The sequence below is a fragment of the Geospiza fortis genome, unplaced genomic scaffold, assembly GCF_000277835.1.
Source record: "Geospiza fortis unplaced genomic scaffold, GeoFor_1.0 scaffold100, whole genome shotgun sequence".
Taxonomy (NCBI): Eukaryota; Metazoa; Chordata; class Aves; order Passeriformes; family Thraupidae; genus Geospiza; species Geospiza fortis.
Genome location: NW_005054350.1, coordinates 234,400 through 254,518, shown reverse-complemented (window position 1 = coordinate 254,518; position 20,119 = coordinate 234,400). Strand labels below are relative to the sequence as shown.

The window sequence follows — 20,119 nt, the reverse complement described above, 5'->3', positions numbered from 1 at the left end:
CATGACAAAATACCCATGTTAAAAAAAAAAACCAAGACACATACAACACAGCTCCAGAACAGAGAAAAAACCCCAAAGAAAACAAAACAACAAACAGTATTAGGAGTATATAAAAGGATTTACATGTTCCTTACGTATCATTTTTAAATGCAGTACCTGAAGTACCTAACCAAGTAGATTTAATATCAAGAATGAAACAGTAAACTGCAAGCCCAGGCTTATGCTGATTTTTCAGCATATAACACAGTAAAGAGAATTTGTATTAAAAATGCTTTTAATGACAAAACCATATAACATGCATTATTGAGTGCAACACCAAGAGTGTTAAGTAAGCATTAATTCAAACCTTAACTACTTCCAAACAGCAGTGATAGGCTTCAGCTTTTATATTCAACAAAGGATGAGACAATAGATGGAGAAGCAACTTCTGACCCTCCACCTGAAGCAATGAGCTGGCTTCAGCAGACTTCCAACTAAAAATGAAAAATAGTTAATTAAACCAATTTATTTTACAGTACCTAAAGATGCCTACAAAAATTTTCTTGTTACAATTCAGGATAATCTCCGAAAAATACTTCCTGTAATGGTATACATTCTGGGAAGCAGTAAAAAGTTCAGAGATGACAACATATTTGCCAAAATCATAGTACCAATCTTTGTGTTTGTATATTTTTATTCTTTTAAACTTGTAGGTAATGAAAGATCATAGTTTTTCAAAACACTCTCATCAAAATTAAGAGCCTAAAAAACATTGATGTTCATCTGAAAACATAGAATTCTATTGAGCTTCAGTAGATATATGTGATCATATATATGATTATAAAAATACCTGTGGTTTTAGAATTTTTGCAGTATAGAGGTTAAAGTCCATCTCACTATCGTGAAGGGAATTGATATTAGTTAAAAAATTGAATTTCCTATTGCCTGAAACGTCAACCAAACAATGATAAATTCTAAATGTATTAGAACATTGAAAAACATTTATACATTTCATCATTTAGAACATTTACCGGATAGATCTTAAATGCAGTCTCCTTTGAAAAAAATCCCTAAAGTCAAGTTCTGAATCAGTATATAATTAAATTTTTGTTCTTCAAGAACTTTTTCAGGCACCATAAGGTAACTTATTCTCTAACTAGAGACATGGAAAAATTGCAAAAGCAATAAAAATATGCTGTTTAATAAATGAGATGCCATGTTGCAATATAAAGCATCTACAATAAAGAAAGTCCTTTAGGATTTCTGAAAGTAAAATAAAAGTAAATGATACAAATATACTCAGGGCAAAGGATTTTCAAGAAAACTGAGAGACAAGTCAGTGTTTAAGATTGCTTCCTTATAAATCACATACTTTACACACAAAATCATAAAAGCTTGTACATAGAACATAATTAACTTTTTAGCAACTGAAATTTAATTTTCAAGAAATCCACCACAGAACGGCACAAATTAGCCTGTTCAATGGCTAAAAGAAAAGAATTGTTTCTACAAGCAATAAAGAAGTGAGCTCCTATTTGAGAAACTTTATCCACAAAAAAAAAAAAGAAAGAAAAATCACATTTTCTCAAGCAGACTTTTAAATAGTAATGTACTCACATATTTGAGCATATGTGAATGCATTCTTGAAGCAAGGGAAAGTGTAGGTGGAAGGGTAGACTACTCAAAGCCTGATCTGCCAATTCTAGTAATTCAGAAAGATTCTTGTCCCCCTGTGAAGTAAAATGAAGCGAAAGAATGAAACTAACAAAATTAGTAAAATTAAAACTATCCAATATTACTGCATAATATTTCCAAATTTATCATAATTAAATACTAAGTAGGTTTTTGTTCAGTCTTTCACAGAGAAGTTTATAATTAACTAATCCAATACATTCCAACAAAAAAATTTAGAACCTCTTCTGGGGAGCTGAAAGCCCTTCAGCTGCTGAGTCTAAATAAACTACTCAGTAGAAATAATGTGTCTAACATTTCACAGCATGAGCACTTTAACACTATTCAAATCACTATTTTTTAATCAATATGCATTTTATGTGAGAGAAGCATAATAAAAGATTTAACTATTAAACTTTAAACATACCACTATTAATAAACAAGTTAGGTTTTTTTAAATTTAAGTACATATATCTTCATCATATTTGGTTACCAAATACATTAAACATGAGCCATTTAAATTTGATAGAGTTAATTTCATTGTAAAGAGCATTTTATGAGCAAAGTATTGCTTCTATTAACTTCAGAACCTGCCTAGACAAAGGATAGATTAACTCTGATTTAAGACAGCACTATATTGATATTGTGTATGTTATTCATTTGTATTAGCATCCGTGGAACCAGTATTGTGCAAAATTGCTTATCCATTTGGATAATGGAGAAGAATATTTCAGTACTGTGCTAGAATCTCTTAACTAATAAAGCAGTTGTCTTCATGACAAAGCGAAATACAAACCTCAGCCAGCCTAGTAGTTGTTTATTAAAGCTGCAATTGCCAAAGTACTTGGGATTTAAAATTTTCTGGATGATATATTTAACTCCTGGACAACATACATACACCCACACTATATATTTTAATAGATATAAAATAGTGTATTATATGAATAAACATGTATTATATGTCAAGATATATATTGATATATATGTACATGTTTGTATAAATAAGTAGAGTTTTTGCTGCTTCTTCTTTCTTTGCCCATAAGAGGTCCTGTGCCCACTTCCAATTTCTAATTTTTATTTCTTTGTTTTTACTTCAGATAAGATTTGTTACCAACATCATGACTAGTATTAATGAAAACAAATATAAATTAACTACACCTCGCATCATACAGAATATGGGGATCTTCCTCTGCTATGTTAGACTTTAACTTTTACTAGAGAGAAAGAAAACAAAGTACAGAAAGAAATATGCCTACAGGAAAAAATTTATATAATAAATTTTCACACCTCCTTATGAACTTCAACCATAAAGCTACAAGTGCATTCAATTGAATATGCAGCTTCTGAAACTTGCTTATAAATACTGTAGTTCTCAGTACTCATCTGCTCCAGATAGGCTGCAATGGATTCATGCATGCTTGGGTATTCCATGGAGAATGACATATCCAGTGAGAGAAGGAACAAAGCATTCAGCAAACTCTTTTGTGTAACTTTACTTGCCTTTGAAAAAGAAAGCAACTGTCAGAATAACAGCCTGAGAATACAGTACCAACAATAGCACCTGCAGTCATTCAACAACTACAATCATTATTGCTGCTACTTAAAATTTAGAAAACACATTTCATTAAATGAGTTTTATATGAAGAATTCTTTTTTCTTCATTAAAAGTGATAGTTATTTAGATGTCACTTCTTATATCGGACCTGCAACCAGTCACAAAAGTTGTGTATGATCCAGGCACGGCACACTGCTGGCCGGAGTCAATTCACTGTCTGACCACAAGACAGCAGAGAGTACACAAAGCACAATTATTTCTGTATTTAAAAAAGCTGTCTACAATTCCACATGGTCATATTGCAAACTAAGGACTAGGATTTTCTTGTTGTTTTGGGTTTTTTCTTTTATTTTTAATTGCAAGTGTACATGTTTTCAACTTAAATTTTGACCTCAAATACAGTAACTTTGTTTGAACTGTTATACACAGAATGGAATTAGGTACACAGGAACATAAAAGACAAAAACTATGAAAAGTTATTAGATTAGTACGTCTACACTTATTTTCAGGTACAAGACTTAATATTAGTGACAAAAACCCTGTAACTGAAAATTAATCTTCTAATCCGATTAACTAATGTCTAGGAAAAGCTACATTCCACTAAAAACTGGTCCAAAAAATTAAAACCGATCCAGGTTTAAACATCTAACACTTTCCATTTCACAAAAACTTCATCAGACCTTCCCAACTGAAATAAAAAAACCAAAACCCTCCCCACTAAAAACAACAAGAAATCCCGAACCCCAAGAGCTACAACAGAATTTTAAAAGAGCACTGGAAGCAAAGAACAGTTAAAATCCGAATAAGAGTGATGATTTTACATGTTACATAATCCTACTCTTACTTGCATGCATACTACAAACGAGCAGGGGGCAGCAGAGCCTCGCAAACCATACATCATATCAGAAAAAAACACTACAGGAGGAAAAAGAATACTGAATTTCAAACATTCATTTAAAAACTGTATTAAAAATGTTCTGGATTTTTTTTTAAGATTTGTAATCTGCAGAATACACTGGTAACTGAAGAATGGACAAAGTTGCCATCATATATCAACTAGAGCAAATCAGATTAATTTCTCTGTCCAAGGGCCTATTTTCTCAGTATTCATCCCTGAGGAAAGTATCTCTTACTGCCCTCTTAAAATGCAAAACCAAGAGACAATCACTCATAATTAGTGATGACATACCTTTTCTACAGGGAGAAGTACTTGGAGCAATCTAACAGTGAAGAGTGAAATACTAATAAATGCCATTCTGTGATGCATCAGCATCACCTTAGGCTGTTCTGCACTTATATTGCTTTTGTGATATAATATAGTTTCTCCAAGCAAACCCAAAACCAGAAGTAATTTGTCTCTCTGAAAACAAAATCAGAAATACAATAATTAGAAAAAAATGAAACATCACTGTTTATTTACAGTGTTTACACAGCACCTGCAGCATCATCAGCACAATTATGCTACATAAGCTAAAATTGCATAAATGCTGCAAAATACATAGCAATGTTTTTGTCACCTATGCATTAGTCCTAGACCTCAGTATACTTTCACTATTAGTTCTGAATACTTTGCTCAATAATTACCCATTCATGGTTGCTCCTTCCCCTTTCCTCTCCCACTTTTCTCTCTCCCCCCCATCACTTTTATTTCTGCTCACTACACTTTTTACCTTCTGAAATTTTACCTGTTTTGAAGTTCAGTCTTAATAAGGAAATATTAAGTCCTGCTTTGAACCTGCTAATAAACCTTCACCTTAAAATTAAAAAAAAATTTAAAAAACCCACCCAAAGCCATTCAAAATAAATTTGAAAACATCAAATCGTTTTTTATCCCTATTGATTTTCAAAAGAAACAGCAAAACTTTTTTCTTTCTCTCCCCTATTTAAAAAATAATCAATATAACTGTGTACCATTACCTATCTTATTTGCAGGGGTTTGTTTATCAGTAGCCTGGAAACAAACATTATCCTACTAATAATAATCAGTATGGTATATATATAATATATTCTACTGTAGTTTGACATATTTATAAGCAATGAAATATACTGATTCAGATCATAGAACAACTAGATGAAGACATATTAAGCTTCCGAGATTAAATGCTCTGCAAGGAATCTTCAGCACTGATGTGATGTTGATCAATTATAATAGATTTTCTCAGATTGGAAGATTACATTCAAAGAAAAAATTCTCATTCACTAATAGGTCCTATAAATTCAAATATTAACAATTATAAAATAGAGAACAGGAAAACCTAAAGCAATATTTTAGTTAACTAACATTGCAGCTGTTATTGTTTCATGTTCAGTGGTATTTTCCATTAATTCAAACAGGTCAAGTGCATTCAAGAGTACATGTAATTCAAGTCTTTAGACAAGTTTCAATCTGCAACTCTGGTATGTTTGTTACATGCCTGAGCCATGCCAGCTTACGCTTCAGCTTTCACTTGTCTTCAAAAGAGCAAGTCATAATCATTTCATCTGTTTTCACTAATTTTATAATTCATGTATATAACAACTCTCAGCTGTTTACAGCAACTTAAAATATTTAGTCAACAGCACCTTAATGCTTTGAATCTCTGCTGGGCCAAAAAGGTCTCTCCTTTCTTTCCCAGCTAAGCAACATTGTTAAGATATCTGAAATTTGTGCAGGGAAATGTGTAGGAAATGGTTAGCATGTATCTTAGAATTCCAGTCTTGATCTGGACAGTTATCTCCCTAATTTGAAACAGATAGTTTATTAGGAGTAAAGAAAGGGAAAGTTGTTATGTACATCAAATTGGTGTCCAATATTTGTAGTCAGTGCTTTTCCCTCAGTTTCCCTTCCCTACATGTGTTTCTCTCAATGGGTGCTTATTTTCTTGAGATGAAACTCCAAGTATTGTCTGGTAAACAAAGTTACATTTTAAAAAGAGCCACCAATAGAACTAGTAATAAACTACTTAAAATTTTCAAACACAAAGCTCAGCAGTAGCTTAGCTATATTTATTGCTGCAGAAGGTGTCAGAAGCTTATCAAAGGAGACAAATATGGCTGACCAAAACCTGAAGAATCTTACCAATTCCAATGCAAAAAGGCTGTCATCTTCCCAAACATTTTCAGAAATAGCATCACCAATAAGGGACATGTCTTCAACAAGCAATTCAAGAACTTCCATTGTCACTCTCCTACTGCCTACAAACACAAATGAGAGGATAAATTCAAATATAGACAAAATATTATGTTTTGATATTCAGAAGACATCACTGTAAACAAGAGATTATTCCTCATATGAAATTCTGGTATTTAAATTTTCCTCTATGCTTTTACAGAACTAATGCTAACTCTCCTCAACCACTAATAGCTCTGAATCAGAGAAGACAAAAACCAGCCAAAGTCACAACAGATTAAAGCAAATGTACACTTAGGTTTTAGGGCAATTCAGATTTTTTCTATCGCAAAATTATTTAAGAAAATAACCATGAACAGTGGTAAATCTGATTACAGACTTTTTTAAAGTTCATAATAAAGTCACCAATTTTCCCCATCCAGACAGCATCTGTTAGAAATCTTCTGTATATATTACCTATTCCCATTCATCTGCATTTTTGGTATAGGAGTGACTTTCTTCACAAAGATTATTTTATTTGAGATCTTTTAAAAAACAAAGAGATGAACACCCACTTGAGTTACTTGCACAATTCTCTGTAACAGTTTCCCCTTTGCTTGTAGGGTGGTATTTATTAATTTTCATTTCTTCTTCTGAGTGTCTCTTAATAACAAGGCTAATCTGGTCCATTAGTAACTTTTATCCTTTGTACAATTTTAAGCTTGAATATGTGGCCACAAAGAAACTTGGCCTGAGCTTAAAAATCTACGGCCTACATACACTACAAATATAAACCTCCTCCTAATGTACCCAGATATTGAGAAAACAGAGGAGTTAGAAGGTTTTATGAAGAACAAGGCAGAATATCTGGAGCCAGACCAAATATTTTCAGCCTCACACAAGTGAAGATGCCAAAACTGTCTGACATCTTAAGGAACCATACGGTGACAGTTTCCCTTAAATAATCAATGTAGTGCAACTCTTGGCTTAGTTACTTTTTGATGGTATGTTTCTATTTAAAATCATACATGTATTTCACACAACAGCATTGAATTTTCAGTGTATCTTTTAATCAAGATAAAAATTCTGCATCCTTCAAAATGCTCAAAACAAAATCTGTTTAAAAAAGATAAAGTTCTACTTGTTTGTTATAATTTAACATTAATTTCTTTGTGGATTTTTCTATCTCTTGTAAATTTTACACACTGCAGAAACCTTGTTGATATACTTGAGGAAAAAAATTTTATCTCTGTATGAGACTAGATGTGTAGCGATAATGACCACAGCTTCTGCAATTTGTACCTTCAGTGATCTGCTTTGGGTGAGAAAGGACAGAAAATGGCACAAAGCCTTTTTGAAAGCTTGGTTTTACTTATCTCACAGAAGTTCTGTTTTCCATTGGTTTTAGGCCAATTTAACTTAATAAATATCTCCATTTTAACCAAAAATCTCAAAAAAAAACCCAAAACAACCCCCACAAAACCAAAACAAGTCCACACCAATACTGATTTCTGCAATGGTTTTGCTTACAAGGCAGATCAGCACAAAGGAAGAAAAATTTCAATGAACATCTCCACAAGGAACAGAATTTAAGCTTAACTAAAATACACATAATTTTGCAAAATAAAAGGCAGCAAATTTTACAATAAGCTTACTGATTTTTCCTTTACCCAGTAATTTAAACATCTAGATTAAAATCTACACTATACCATATAAATTGATAACAATGTTCATAAAAACGCCTGTTGATTTCACTAAAGATAACAACCAAAAATATAATAACCACATGAGAAACTGTGTGTTACTGTCTCACAATATCACACTGTCTCACAGTGTGCCTTCACATCACAGGCTTTCAGATCAACAGGAACAGGATAAAAATATTAGCTTCTTTACAATCTGTGTCTCATTACAGCACAGTGGAAGAATGAAGAAATATCACCAAGGAGAGCTTAAGAAGTGTAAAAAACCTAAGGGGAAGATAAACAAAGACAGGTCCACCTTTCCAGAAAGTAAAACTATTTTAATTCTACAACAAGACTGAAAGAAAGAACCTTGAAATGTAGAAAAACTGTCTTTTAACTCTGCAGATTTGAAGTGACAGGGGCCAGAAATGGAAAAGATAGAAAATACATTTTCTGCAGTTTTACATCATAAATAAAAGATGCAAGAAATCGTGAATGTGCTTGTGACTAATTAATATTTAAATACCATTATTATGAAAGGGAAAAACAAAACTTTAATTCATTTTAGTTGGTTTATAACAAAACAAAAAGAATTGAATCATTTTCATACACATTTCATAGAATTTTTATAAGTTGAAGCCTCTAGCTTTTAGTATTCTAGCCATAGATAGATGCACATTTCCAGCTCCTATATTTGAAACCCTGACCACATTTACCAATACCTGTTTTGAATTACATTACATTTTACAGCTAAATACCATTTTGGACAACCTTGGAGCAAAAAGATTGTCCTCCAAAAGGACTTTGCAATTTAGAACATCTATAAATTAAAATTTGCAATTAGACTACCATTACTTATGTTCCTTAAATCACTTGTTACTGCATTTGTAAGAATAAAAATGAGCCATTCACCAGAATTTTTGTTTATTATTTCTTGAACAGGAGGAAAACTCCATGCTTAAACAGATCCTTTGGAGAACACCTCTGGTTAAAAGTGGTTATTTTTCCATCTTCCTGAATGACATTTTATCCTGACACATCATTTTTCCACCATACACTGACTCCCTGCCACTGTCAGTAAAAAACACTTAAAACTTCTGCAGCAATTCTGGAAATCAATCAGAAGATTCAAGCTTTGTGACCTGAACAAAGTCTCCAGAAAAGATCTGTTGCAACTAGCCACAGTCCATCAGCAGTCATCTGTGCCTTATTTATTCAGGGTAGTCACCTCATCGACCAACTTCTCAAGAGTATCTTGTATTAATGATGGGAAAGATATGCAAGTTAAATACTTAACTCAAAACTTTCTCACCTGTTCTTAGAAGAGGTATTGCATTTTCCAAGATGGAAACACAGAACTGAGGAAGGCTAAGCTGCTTCATCTGTAATTCCAAAGTGTCCTCATTTTCAATATCTGGTAAGTCAGTATGTCCTACATCAAATGGAGAATGCAGAGAGACTCTGGAGTTTGCATTTGCTTGAGTACTGTTTCCACTTAAAACAGAAATTTAAAAAATAAAAGAAACATAATTAACTCTTGCAAGGAGAAAACACATACGTACAGATGTTACAACCAGCATTTAGTATTTTTATGACTCCTGACTTAAGCATATCCCTCCTCCCGTCCCAGACTTTCTCTGCTATCTACCAGTGTTTCAAGAAGAGGGAGATTTTGTTCCATTGGTTTTTTAAATGTCAGAACAGGTAGCATCACAAGTGAATGCCAACATCACTTAGCACTGTGTACTGGAAGAAATACACATGCAATGAACACAATATTGCATAAGAAATATCAGTTGATTTGAAATTCTTTTTTCTTTTTTTTTTTGATGAACGAAACCTATCAGGTGCTTGAAGCAACTCAACTTACTAAATCAAATTTCAGCCTGAATTATACTTACTATATTAAAACCATTCTATATAGATAGCCACAAGAATCCTTAGAAGGAAAATTAAGAATCATGAGCTCTGTTTACTCCTTAGGACTACCTCCATCCACTGTAAAACAGGAAGTATTTCCTTGTCCAAGAAAGCCTTAAATGTAACCAAGTATACACTACAAAGTATATGGAATGCTATTAAATTATAGACATTTTTAAATTATGAAATATTTGATCTATGGTATATGAATATATCATTAAATATAGTATATATGGTTCGTATATTATGAACAATATATTGTTTATAACTGTATTAATTTTTAACAATTATCCAATTCCACTATCAGCATTATAATTAATAAAAATCAGAACATATTTTTAAAGTTTTCTTATCCCAAACAATGTTTAGCAATCTTGGTTTCCTTTAAAAACCTGTATGACTAATAACTGGGTTTTGGTTGGTTCCCTCTTTTATTTTTAAACAAGGTGAAAAAACTGTAGTATGGCTGTGTTACATTCTATTGTCTAATTAAATGTAAAAGATGTAAAAATGTATAAGAAGTTAAATCCCAACTGATTAAGAAGTCAACAGAAAACCTACAATCAAAACAGAAGAGTTCACCAATATGTAGTTTGTCTTTGGCTGAACTTACCAGAGGAAAAGGAAGGAAGGGTATCAATCACAAAAACAATTCAGAAGAGGAAAGATTAAGTTTCCAGGCAGAATTTGAAACAGACAAACAGACAGATTGAAGAGTCTCAAGATTAAAGAAGAAGGAAAAGAAGAGTTACATATAGAATAACAATATACAAATAAATAGCAATAAACAAATTTACATACAATTATGTAAGAAAAGACAAGATTCACTAAAAGGAGCTCTTCCTTATCAAAATCAGAAATGTCCAAACAATACTACTGTCACTTCTATCTATCATATCTTCTATCCAACATCATGTTGTTCTTTATTCAACCACTGGGCTAAATTATATTTTTGTAAGAAATGAGATTCGGGGGCAGTGAACAGGTCTACTGCAGCACACATGATGCAAGAAGATAAAGGTGTGCAGTCATAAACAGCTCATAAAATGACCCTATTGGCTAGCACTCCCTGGTTTCTAGGAGTCTCATCACTGCCTGAACTGGTACTTATTCTTATGCAGCTTTCATTTCTAGATTGACAGTCCCTTCTCTCTTGCACAATATACACCAGCTGCTATTAAACTGTTAACTGTTCAGCTTTGGAAAATGGCCAGGGCCTAGAAGGCATAAAGCCTGGAATTCATTGACAGTGCCATATTAGTTACATGATAAAAATTAATATATTAGACTTCAATAAAAGTAACTTTTTAATATGACTGTCAAGATGTATTTACAATTGAGCTATTCTCATCACAGTCTATTTGAATACCTAGGAGATACTCAGTCACTAAGCCCATACACCACAGAGACTCAAATGAACTACCAACAAGCACACAGATTTACAAGGACTTTCAAAATCCCACATACTAGAAGACATTGGTACTTGAAGAGCAGCTTTAAGTTTTTCAGTTGGGCAAAGACAAGCAACAAAACCACACACAAAAACTTCTACATTTTGAGTGTATACAGATAATTTATAATTTCATATAAGAGTCAAATATTTACACGTTATAGAACTGAAATTTGTTGTCACATTTAACAACAAATTTTAAAGACTTCAATAGAAATCTTTATACAGCATAGCATTTTTGACAATACTATATACTGTTACCTACAGGATGGCCATTCCACTTAAAAGAACTTATGAGGTCATCTGCTGAAAAAAAGAAAAACCCCTGACTTTCCAGCAATAGATTGAATAAATGCTTTCCTGTATCTTACAAATACATGCACAAGCAATAACAGTTGATAGGAACAGACTTTGTTTAAAATGGTGGTTGAGTACAAAACGTGGCAATGATTTTATGTACTCTGAACACCACTTCAAGAAAGGTTTAATTCATAAACATGGTTTGAATCTTCACAACCAAGAAGATTCAAACCAATCTTACCAAAACCATTGCATCAATCCACACACTGACAAGGAGCTGATAATATAATCCTATATTAAAATGTTTCTAACTGAAGTGTAAGTTATTTTCTGTTTCATTCACCTAGAAGATACTGCATCCCAATCTTGACCATCTCCTCTAGGACGCTGAACTGTCCGTCCAATTACAGAGGGCCGAGGACTGCTGCTTCCAGGTGATGGGTTCTGAGAACCAGGAGCACCTCTTGCTTCTTGACAGTAAGATATAGATGAATTCTGGGAAGCTGTGCCTTTATGTAACACAAAGAACATATTTTCCCTTAGAAGTATCCATAATTCTGAAAGATACTACATAGTAAACAGTAAAAGTAACTAAGGCAGGATATGGAAAAAAACACCACGTAAATACTGAAAACCTAGAACAACTGATCACTGGCAAGTAGCACAGTTTGAAAACCAAATTCCAAGGCAAACACCACTGAAGATTCCAGCTGAATCATAAAACTTGAGTTTTAAAAATAGAAACACAGTGTCTGGGTAAGGCTATTGGACTTGTTGATGTTATAAGTGAATTAGCAGCCAGTACCATTTATTAAGACACCAAATATAGGGGTAATCTTATGAAGAGAACCAGACTACCAATTTATAGAAACGAAGCTTTGACTCCATTCAGATGACAGAATAGAAACAAGAAGACCATTATAAGTAATCAACACCATTAAAGCTACAACATTTAAGCATTAAGAGCATTGTGAAGCAGCCCTCATGACTGCAAAATTAAAAACAATGATTAAACTATTTTTAGCCATCACCATAAAAAAAAGAAAGTTCACAGAGCTCATGATATTAGTAACTACATTGTTAAGCACTAATAGCTTAAAAGCTTTTCTGAAACTTTGCCCACTTTTATTTTACAGATTTAATTTTGTTTTAGTTAAAAATCCCTCCCCTGCTGACATACAAACAATTGGATACTGGGAAAAGTTGATGAACGGGGAATCACAGGAAAGTAAAACTGAATACTTGCATTAAAACAATGCAAGTACTCAAAGTTTTTAAATTAATATTAATAGCACTGAACCAAAACAATTTCAGAAGATTACATTTACCATAAGGTTCTGGTTTTGGTTTCTTCTGTCATTTTAGACAATCTTATCTGTAGCAAAAACAACAGAATCTCAAATATTTAAAAACACCTACTTTGCTCTGAGGAAGAAAAACTTGGATCTCTATGGAAGTTAAGCCTAGTTCTCAAAAAGATGCAGAGCTGTTGCAAGCATGACACAGCCTGCAAAGCCAACTGGTGTCTCCCATCTCCTCCAAAAGCCAAGTTCAGAAGAGACAAAAGGCTCTGCAAAGACAAAACCACCAACATCAAGACCTGAACATTAATCATCGTCATGAACAACCATGCCAGCAAGTCTTATATTAAATATAGTTCAAAAATGTTTCCAAGTGTTTTTCAAAATCACAGTAAAGAATAAATAGGCTCAACTACTGTTTCATTACTGAATGCAAGACTACCAGGCCTAAGGAAGAAGCCAAGTTTCACATTATATTTCCAATAAAGTTACCACTTTCATTATGGGAGCCTCATGGGAGCCCATTAGAGGGTGTGCAGACAACAGCCACACAAATTTATCTTTTTCAGAAGAAACAAAGTATTACTTCAGAAAACACTTCATTAGTGATTAGCAAGATACATTGTTAGAAGCAAAAAACTTTAAAACTGCAATATACAGACAATGTCCCCTTTCCTATGCACCTGGAGTTAGCATGAAGGTACTTCTGTTTAACTATTTTGTTTAAAACCAAATTGAATCATTTGTATCAATTCATTCTTGGCAAAGTTTATACCAATAAAAACTATATGTGAAATCTTGCCTGTACAATCTTTGGCCTTTGAAGGAAGATCTCTGCAGGAAAATCTTGCATAATCACATCCTGAAGAAGCTCACATGTACTCCAAATTAAACTTTGGTTGTTACTTCTCAAAGAGCTACAAGTTCATATTTAAATATGTATTAAAATGAAAAGAAAACCAACCAGTAATTATTAGCCTGAACAAGTCTTTACAAGAAAGTTATAATCACAACATTGAAGAATCTAGAGAAAAAAAATCTCTGTAATTCTATTGTCATATCATTTTTTCAGTTGAATTATTCCTTAGTTATATAAACAATAGAGAAAAAACTCAATTCCCATAAGTAAAATTTGGTTACAAAAAGAGAAAAAACTTTATTGATTCTGAATTTGAAATTAAAATAAGAACTACCGGAAATTCCCTGTGAAGCTAGTGATTATCTCAGTGGTATATAGCAAGTAATATATCTCATACCAGTAAGAATGTTTCTTTAATTACTAAGGTACATGTATAGCTTAAAAGTGCTTGCATTACATAAGTGGGAAATTTCATAAAAGGGAGAAATTTATTAGCTATGCTCGAAGATGAATATTAGTAAATTATAAGAATCTTTAGGACAGTCCATTTCATTTTTTCCAGTTGTTTCAGAAACCACTGTTTCTGAAACCACTGTAAAAAATCAAACATGTCCAGCGTTACAAATCTGTGTTCCTCTTCTATACTCCAGCATAAAGGAAATTAAATATTAAACAGGTCCTCCAGCTTCAGAAATCTTTCAAAAGGAAAAAACAAACACACACACACAAAAACATTTGTGCTAGAAATATATCAGAGCTCTGTGACAACTCATAAGGAATCCCAACTACCAAACTGTCCCTTGGGGCACTTCAAACACTTTTTCTAAATTAAAGAAAAGAAAAAAAGTCACTGCAGAAAGACGGTTGGAATGACTCAATGCCTGGATAAGGCCCTGTACCTAAACTTATTGGCCTAAAGCTACTACTGAAATTAGGGATTTTCCTACCAACTGGTCATGGGGGTAAAGTAAATAATGATTTTATTTCAGCTTGTTCTATTATTAGCTGAAAGAAATCTTTGATCTACTTAAGAAATTTAAAATACAGACTGAAGCGTCATGAAGAAAAGACCCAAAGACACTCTGATTTAAACACAAGAAATGGAGAGTGATTTTGCCCAGCTTCAGCCCAGATTTTATGACCATTTATCCAAAATTAGCTCATTGGGCTATTTACAAGAACAAGCTCATGATGCAGAAGGACAGAAACTTACAGCCATTAATCCTGAAAAAGAAAAAGTACAAGGAAATTGTAATGTTTCTATTACTGCACCTTTCATTTGATGAAAGAACATGTCTATCTGTTGAAGTCAGAGTTAGCCAAGGAAAGGTGGAAAATTTCAAGCATTTCACTGCAAAAAAAACCAGAGCAGATGTCTTGAAATATATTTTATAGAAATACTATATTGTATACATTCAAGGCAAAATAAAAAACCTATAAACAATATACTATCTTATACAGAGATATCTTTTAATAAACACAGGCTTGCACAAGCTGAAATGCTTTTAGACTTTTCAGAAATACCAAAATATCACCAAGGTCATACCAAATCCAAATGAAATATGTTTATTGAAGAAAGCTTTACCAAAAAATGAACACATTAGTGGAAGACTACTCAGTCTGCCACATCATGCTTTCAATCAAATTATAATTTTTTTATCTGCTACTAAAGAATATTTTATCCACTAGCATGATCTCTAAAAATGGAAAATTCACCTCATGGTTTTACTCTTCAAGCAGTAGAAATTATTTTTCTTACAAAATTATGACACATAATAACTTTGTAATGAGAATATCTTTAAAGCTATTTCTAACTTAAAAGTATGTAATAATTATTGTGCAATTCCTAAGATAGTTGATATGCTACTAAAAACTCAACTGGTGATTCACCTACAGTAACTGCAAAGTCATTTTTTAAAATCTAGATCTCAGCAACATACTATATTTTAAATAAGAAACTCTCCTGTGACCTGCTACTAGTATACTGGTACAGGCAAAGACTTGCCAAAGTATTATTGATCTGTGGTTGTCAGTGAAACACTCCATATCATTTGACAAAAAAAAAAAAATCAAAGCATAACACTGGTTTTCATTTAAATACAAAGCAAAGATTCCCCTAGCACCTAAACCAGTTTTCTGAAAAGTAGAAAGGTATTTCAGACTAAGTTTTGTTGAAATAAAACTTACTTAATCGTTTAAGCCACTTCTGATTATGAAACAGATCATCTGGAAAACAGTGGCAATTTAAATAATTTTTAAAATTGCAGCACTTTCTAATGTACTTTAGATGTTCCAAAGAGCTACACTATTTACTGGAAAAGGGAAATATCTATTAAGATGAATGTCATTTTTATAAGCATTATAATTGTAGCTTCTGTGGTGTTAGATTTCACAGAATAACAAAAGGAAAAAGAAGAGCCAATTTTGCTATCCGCATTTGTAATGGAATTCCATCTAAATTACAACTCTAAGTTCCTTCTGTAATTAACATATTCTTTTATAACTACACATACCAACTGTTCTTTTGGGAGATATTTCTAACTGTGGCAGATGACTTCTACTTTGACAAAAATATCCAGTGAATAATTCCTCTTGAGGCAGAACTAAAATACAAAAGGGGTAAGTTTAAAAAATGCACATGCACAAAAAAACTTCTCAGTTTATTTTCATGCTTTTCCTTAACTACCTCCCTCTTGCCCTTGAATTTTAAATCAGTTTCCTTAATAGGTTAAAATGGTCTCAAATGATCAGAAAACTGGAGTAAAAAGAGTGTGTCAATGTTTATTTTTTTAGAAAATCATATTCTGCAACTTTAAAGGGTGCATTTTTCTCCATTTTTTTACACTAACTAGCATACCAACAATAGCAAAAACAATTACACAGCCTGATAGAGGACTGACAGGCAAATAAATGGCTTTCCTTTAATCTACCTCTGTAGTAATAAAATTAACTTTTTAAATTAATTACTTAAAATCTTTTTCTACCAAACTGCTGTCTTCTTAGATCACTTAGAAAATTGCCCTCTTGTATAAATGCATTTTGCCCCACATCATTCATATGCAAACTGTATTAAAAAATACACAAAAAATGTTAACACTAAAAGCAATCTCTCCAGACCATATTTGAACCAATATTTGGTTCAAAGGATCAAACTAGATAATGCCAGGTTATTAGTTTACAGTAATTTTTTCCAGTAACTGAAGTTGAAACAGAAAGAAAAATCCAACACTCCTGCTAGGAAGCATTAGGATTACTCCATCCACACATGCATACAACTTACAGTATAAATAACTTCAACTGAGTAGTTTCAGAAAGTTATAATTTAAGAATGCACATGTAGAAGGTAAAAATCTGCCCCTGTTTGGGCATAGGAAGGAAAAAAATTAAAAATTAATCACCAGGTACATAGTTCTACTGAACTACATCTCCAGGCATTAGAGAGGCAGCAGAAAACACCAAAAATTACTTTTATCTCTGTGACTGCAGAGATGAGCGACAGGGGTGTGGTTGTTAGTGCTACATACACTGTGCAACAGCACTGTCTTTCCCACAATAAGCAGGAGGTAATGTAATATGAAACATAATTTTCTCCTCCAAACTCTGTTCCAAAATTTTTAAGGCAGAAGAGGAGAACCAAATGGGTGAGACTACATCGAGGAGGAAATGTAAATCATTGTAACAGACAGATAATGAGCTAGGTAACAGATGCAAGCAAAAGCACTTCACACATAATGTGACATTTTAAAGAAAGTTTATGTGTTCTTCTATGACAAATGCTTATCCAATGCTAAGTACATAGAGCATACAACTACCGTAGTTTCAAAAATCATTATATTAGGATCAACTATTGTTTTTTTCTTTTTCTTTTCTCATAGGACTTGAATTGCTTTCCAAGCTAGAGCCACAAAGAATGGCAGCAAAGCATACTGGCTAAATTACAAAATTATTTGAACTTGCTACAGACTTGCTGCCATAAAGCTGTCCTTGGAAGTTGTGTCATGCTCTTTGTACATTATAGAAAAGCAGATATTATACATTGAGGAAATGGATACGGAATTCCATTACAGGAGTGCCACCAGGTGCTTTAGCTAAGGTCACACTGTCTCTGGCAGAATCTGATTAGCATACACTTCACTGATCTCTCGGGAATAATTCACCTTCTATGCCTGAAAACATCAGCTTCTCATAGCCTTTTCATTTGCTTTATTTTAATATAAAATAAATTACAGTTCAAAAGAGGTAATTTACCTGGTTGATCTACTGAAGGCTGAGACTGAGCTTGATAACATACTGAAGAACTAGAAGGGAGTTCAGAAGAAAGAAAGAACAGTCTGTCCACAATCCCATCAATTATGGCCTGCAAATTTGGATCCACATCAGAGCGAAGCTGAGAGAAGAATTCCACTGCACCAATTCCAATCATTTTCTGGGCAGCAGGTGGATGCTACATTAAGACAAATAACTGAAAAAGTTAGTTTGAAGAGTCTTAAGGTCTCTGGATGGGGGGCAGGGAATAGAGAACAGTAGGGGGAAGAAAGAAAATATTTGAAATTCTTAAGTTATATTTTGCCTGTATTCATTTAGATCATTGTGCTGAGGTAGAGGTCACTTTCTTCCCAGTGGCTGGCACAGGGATGTGTTTTGGACTTGTGCCGAACACAGGATTGATAATAAAGAGATATTTTTGCTACTGCTAAGCAGGGCTTACACAGAACCAAAGGCTTTTCTGCTGTCCCAGCAAGGGATCTGGGAGTACAGGGGAGCTTGGGAGGAGACACAGCCAGGACAGGCGACCCCAACTGACCATATAATTGAATCACAGAAAGGCCTGGGTTGGAAGGGAGCTTAAAGACCATCTAGTTCCAACAGCATGCTCAGTCTATAAAGGGGGTGAAATGAAGAGGAAGGGTGGACATTTGGAGTGATGCTATTTGTCTTCTCAAGTCACTATTCCGTGTGAGGGTGCCACACTCCCCTGGAGATGGCTGAACACCTGCCTGCCCATAGGAAGTGGTGAATGAATCCCCTGTTTTCCTTTGCTTGTGCACACAGCTTTTGCTTCCCTATGAAACTGCCTTTGTCTCAATCCATGAGTCTTCTCCTTTTTACCAATCCCATTCTCTCCCCACCCAGTGCCACTGGTGGGGTGTGAGCGAGCAGCTGTGTGGGGCTTGGCTGCTGGCTGGGGTTAAACCCTGACATCAGTCTGTCAGTATCAAGGATAGGCGTTTTTTTAACTCTGCATAGTTGCAGCTTAGTGTTTAAAACACAAGAATGTAAAAATCTGAGCTATCTGAAGTTTCTGTAACATTTTCTCAAATTATTTGCAACAATGTTCAAATCTTTACTTTCCAGGAACAATGCAAATGCTTAGCTGCAAATCACACTCCAAGTTAAAAATGAAGCACTAGATGACAAACTGAAGAAGCCAAGAAATTGAAGCAGAAACCCAGAAAAAACGATTCTTCTCAGCCCTCTCACTCATTTGAAGGCGCTGAAATTGTTATAATTTTGGTCTACACACAGTGGCTTCATTATTCCTGTCTTTGTAAAACACTCTGAAAATCTCATTACATGGAGATACAAAGTCAAGTAATAACCAGCTTTATTTAGCTTCAGTATTCTAAAAACATACAGTTTAAAAATAAATGAATGTTAGTAAGTCATACCTTGATCAAACTGTTCACAAAATTTAACACTTCCTCTTTTATTGGTACAACTGGGAAATTGAACCACTCCAAAAGGTTACGAAAAAGTGCTTTTTCATGGACCAGATCAGCATAGGAAATCAAGTTGTGGTCAAGTTTAAACAGAATAGTCTTCAAAGATCGCTCTCTTATCTCTGTCAGTTCATGACCTGCCCAAAAAAAAGTCATTAAGAAACCTATAAAATTATTTGACATGACTTTGTTCTTATTTGGAGAAACAGAATGCTACCAGAGATGCAGAGAAAAAAAAAAAAGCCGGCTTACAAGCTGCCATTATTATGCCTAACAGGAAGACAAATACGATTAGCACTCGCCAGCAACAACCTCATCAAGTGTGTTTGCATGGTTATAAAGCGGTGAGACATTATAAGATATACTGATACAATCCGGCGCCAAATGCGCCTCTATTGATTTAACCTGGTACCGGAACCTCTACCAGAGTATGTGGCGGGTAAAGCTGCCTCAAACTCACAAAAAACTACCCAAGTCCCCTGAATCCAAAGGCACCGTGTCTGAAGGGGAAGCCCTTGGCGTTTCCTTATGGAAGCGTGTCCCCCTCGGGCAGCGCCGCCGCCCCCTCCGCGCCTGCCGCGGGGAGCGGAG

The 20,119-nt window shown here is 33.8% G+C and overlaps 1 protein-coding gene across 1 annotated transcript in view; it reads right to left on the bottom strand.

Annotated features, from left to right (window-relative positions):
- Positions 1-20,119, bottom strand: part of RTTN (rotatin) — an 81,735-nt gene that overhangs the window by 58,997 nt on the left and 2,619 nt on the right. The window contains exons 3-15 of the mRNA XM_031058862.1: positions 19,478-19,665; positions 18,057-18,252; positions 16,322-16,411; positions 15,081-15,159; positions 13,752-13,866; positions 13,068-13,218; positions 11,992-12,157; positions 9,291-9,472; positions 6,264-6,379; positions 4,395-4,565; positions 2,938-3,150; positions 1,597-1,709; positions 347-473 (exon numbers count right to left, since the gene is read on the bottom strand). Of these exons, the coding sequence (XP_030914722.1) occupies positions 347-473; positions 1,597-1,709; positions 2,938-3,150; positions 4,395-4,565; positions 6,264-6,379; positions 9,291-9,472; positions 11,992-12,157; positions 13,068-13,218; positions 13,752-13,866; positions 15,081-15,159; positions 16,322-16,411; positions 18,057-18,252; positions 19,478-19,665 (1,907 nt within the window). The remainder of the gene's footprint in view (positions 1-346; positions 474-1,596; positions 1,710-2,937; positions 3,151-4,394; positions 4,566-6,263; positions 6,380-9,290; positions 9,473-11,991; positions 12,158-13,067; positions 13,219-13,751; positions 13,867-15,080; positions 15,160-16,321; positions 16,412-18,056; positions 18,253-19,477; positions 19,666-20,119) is intronic.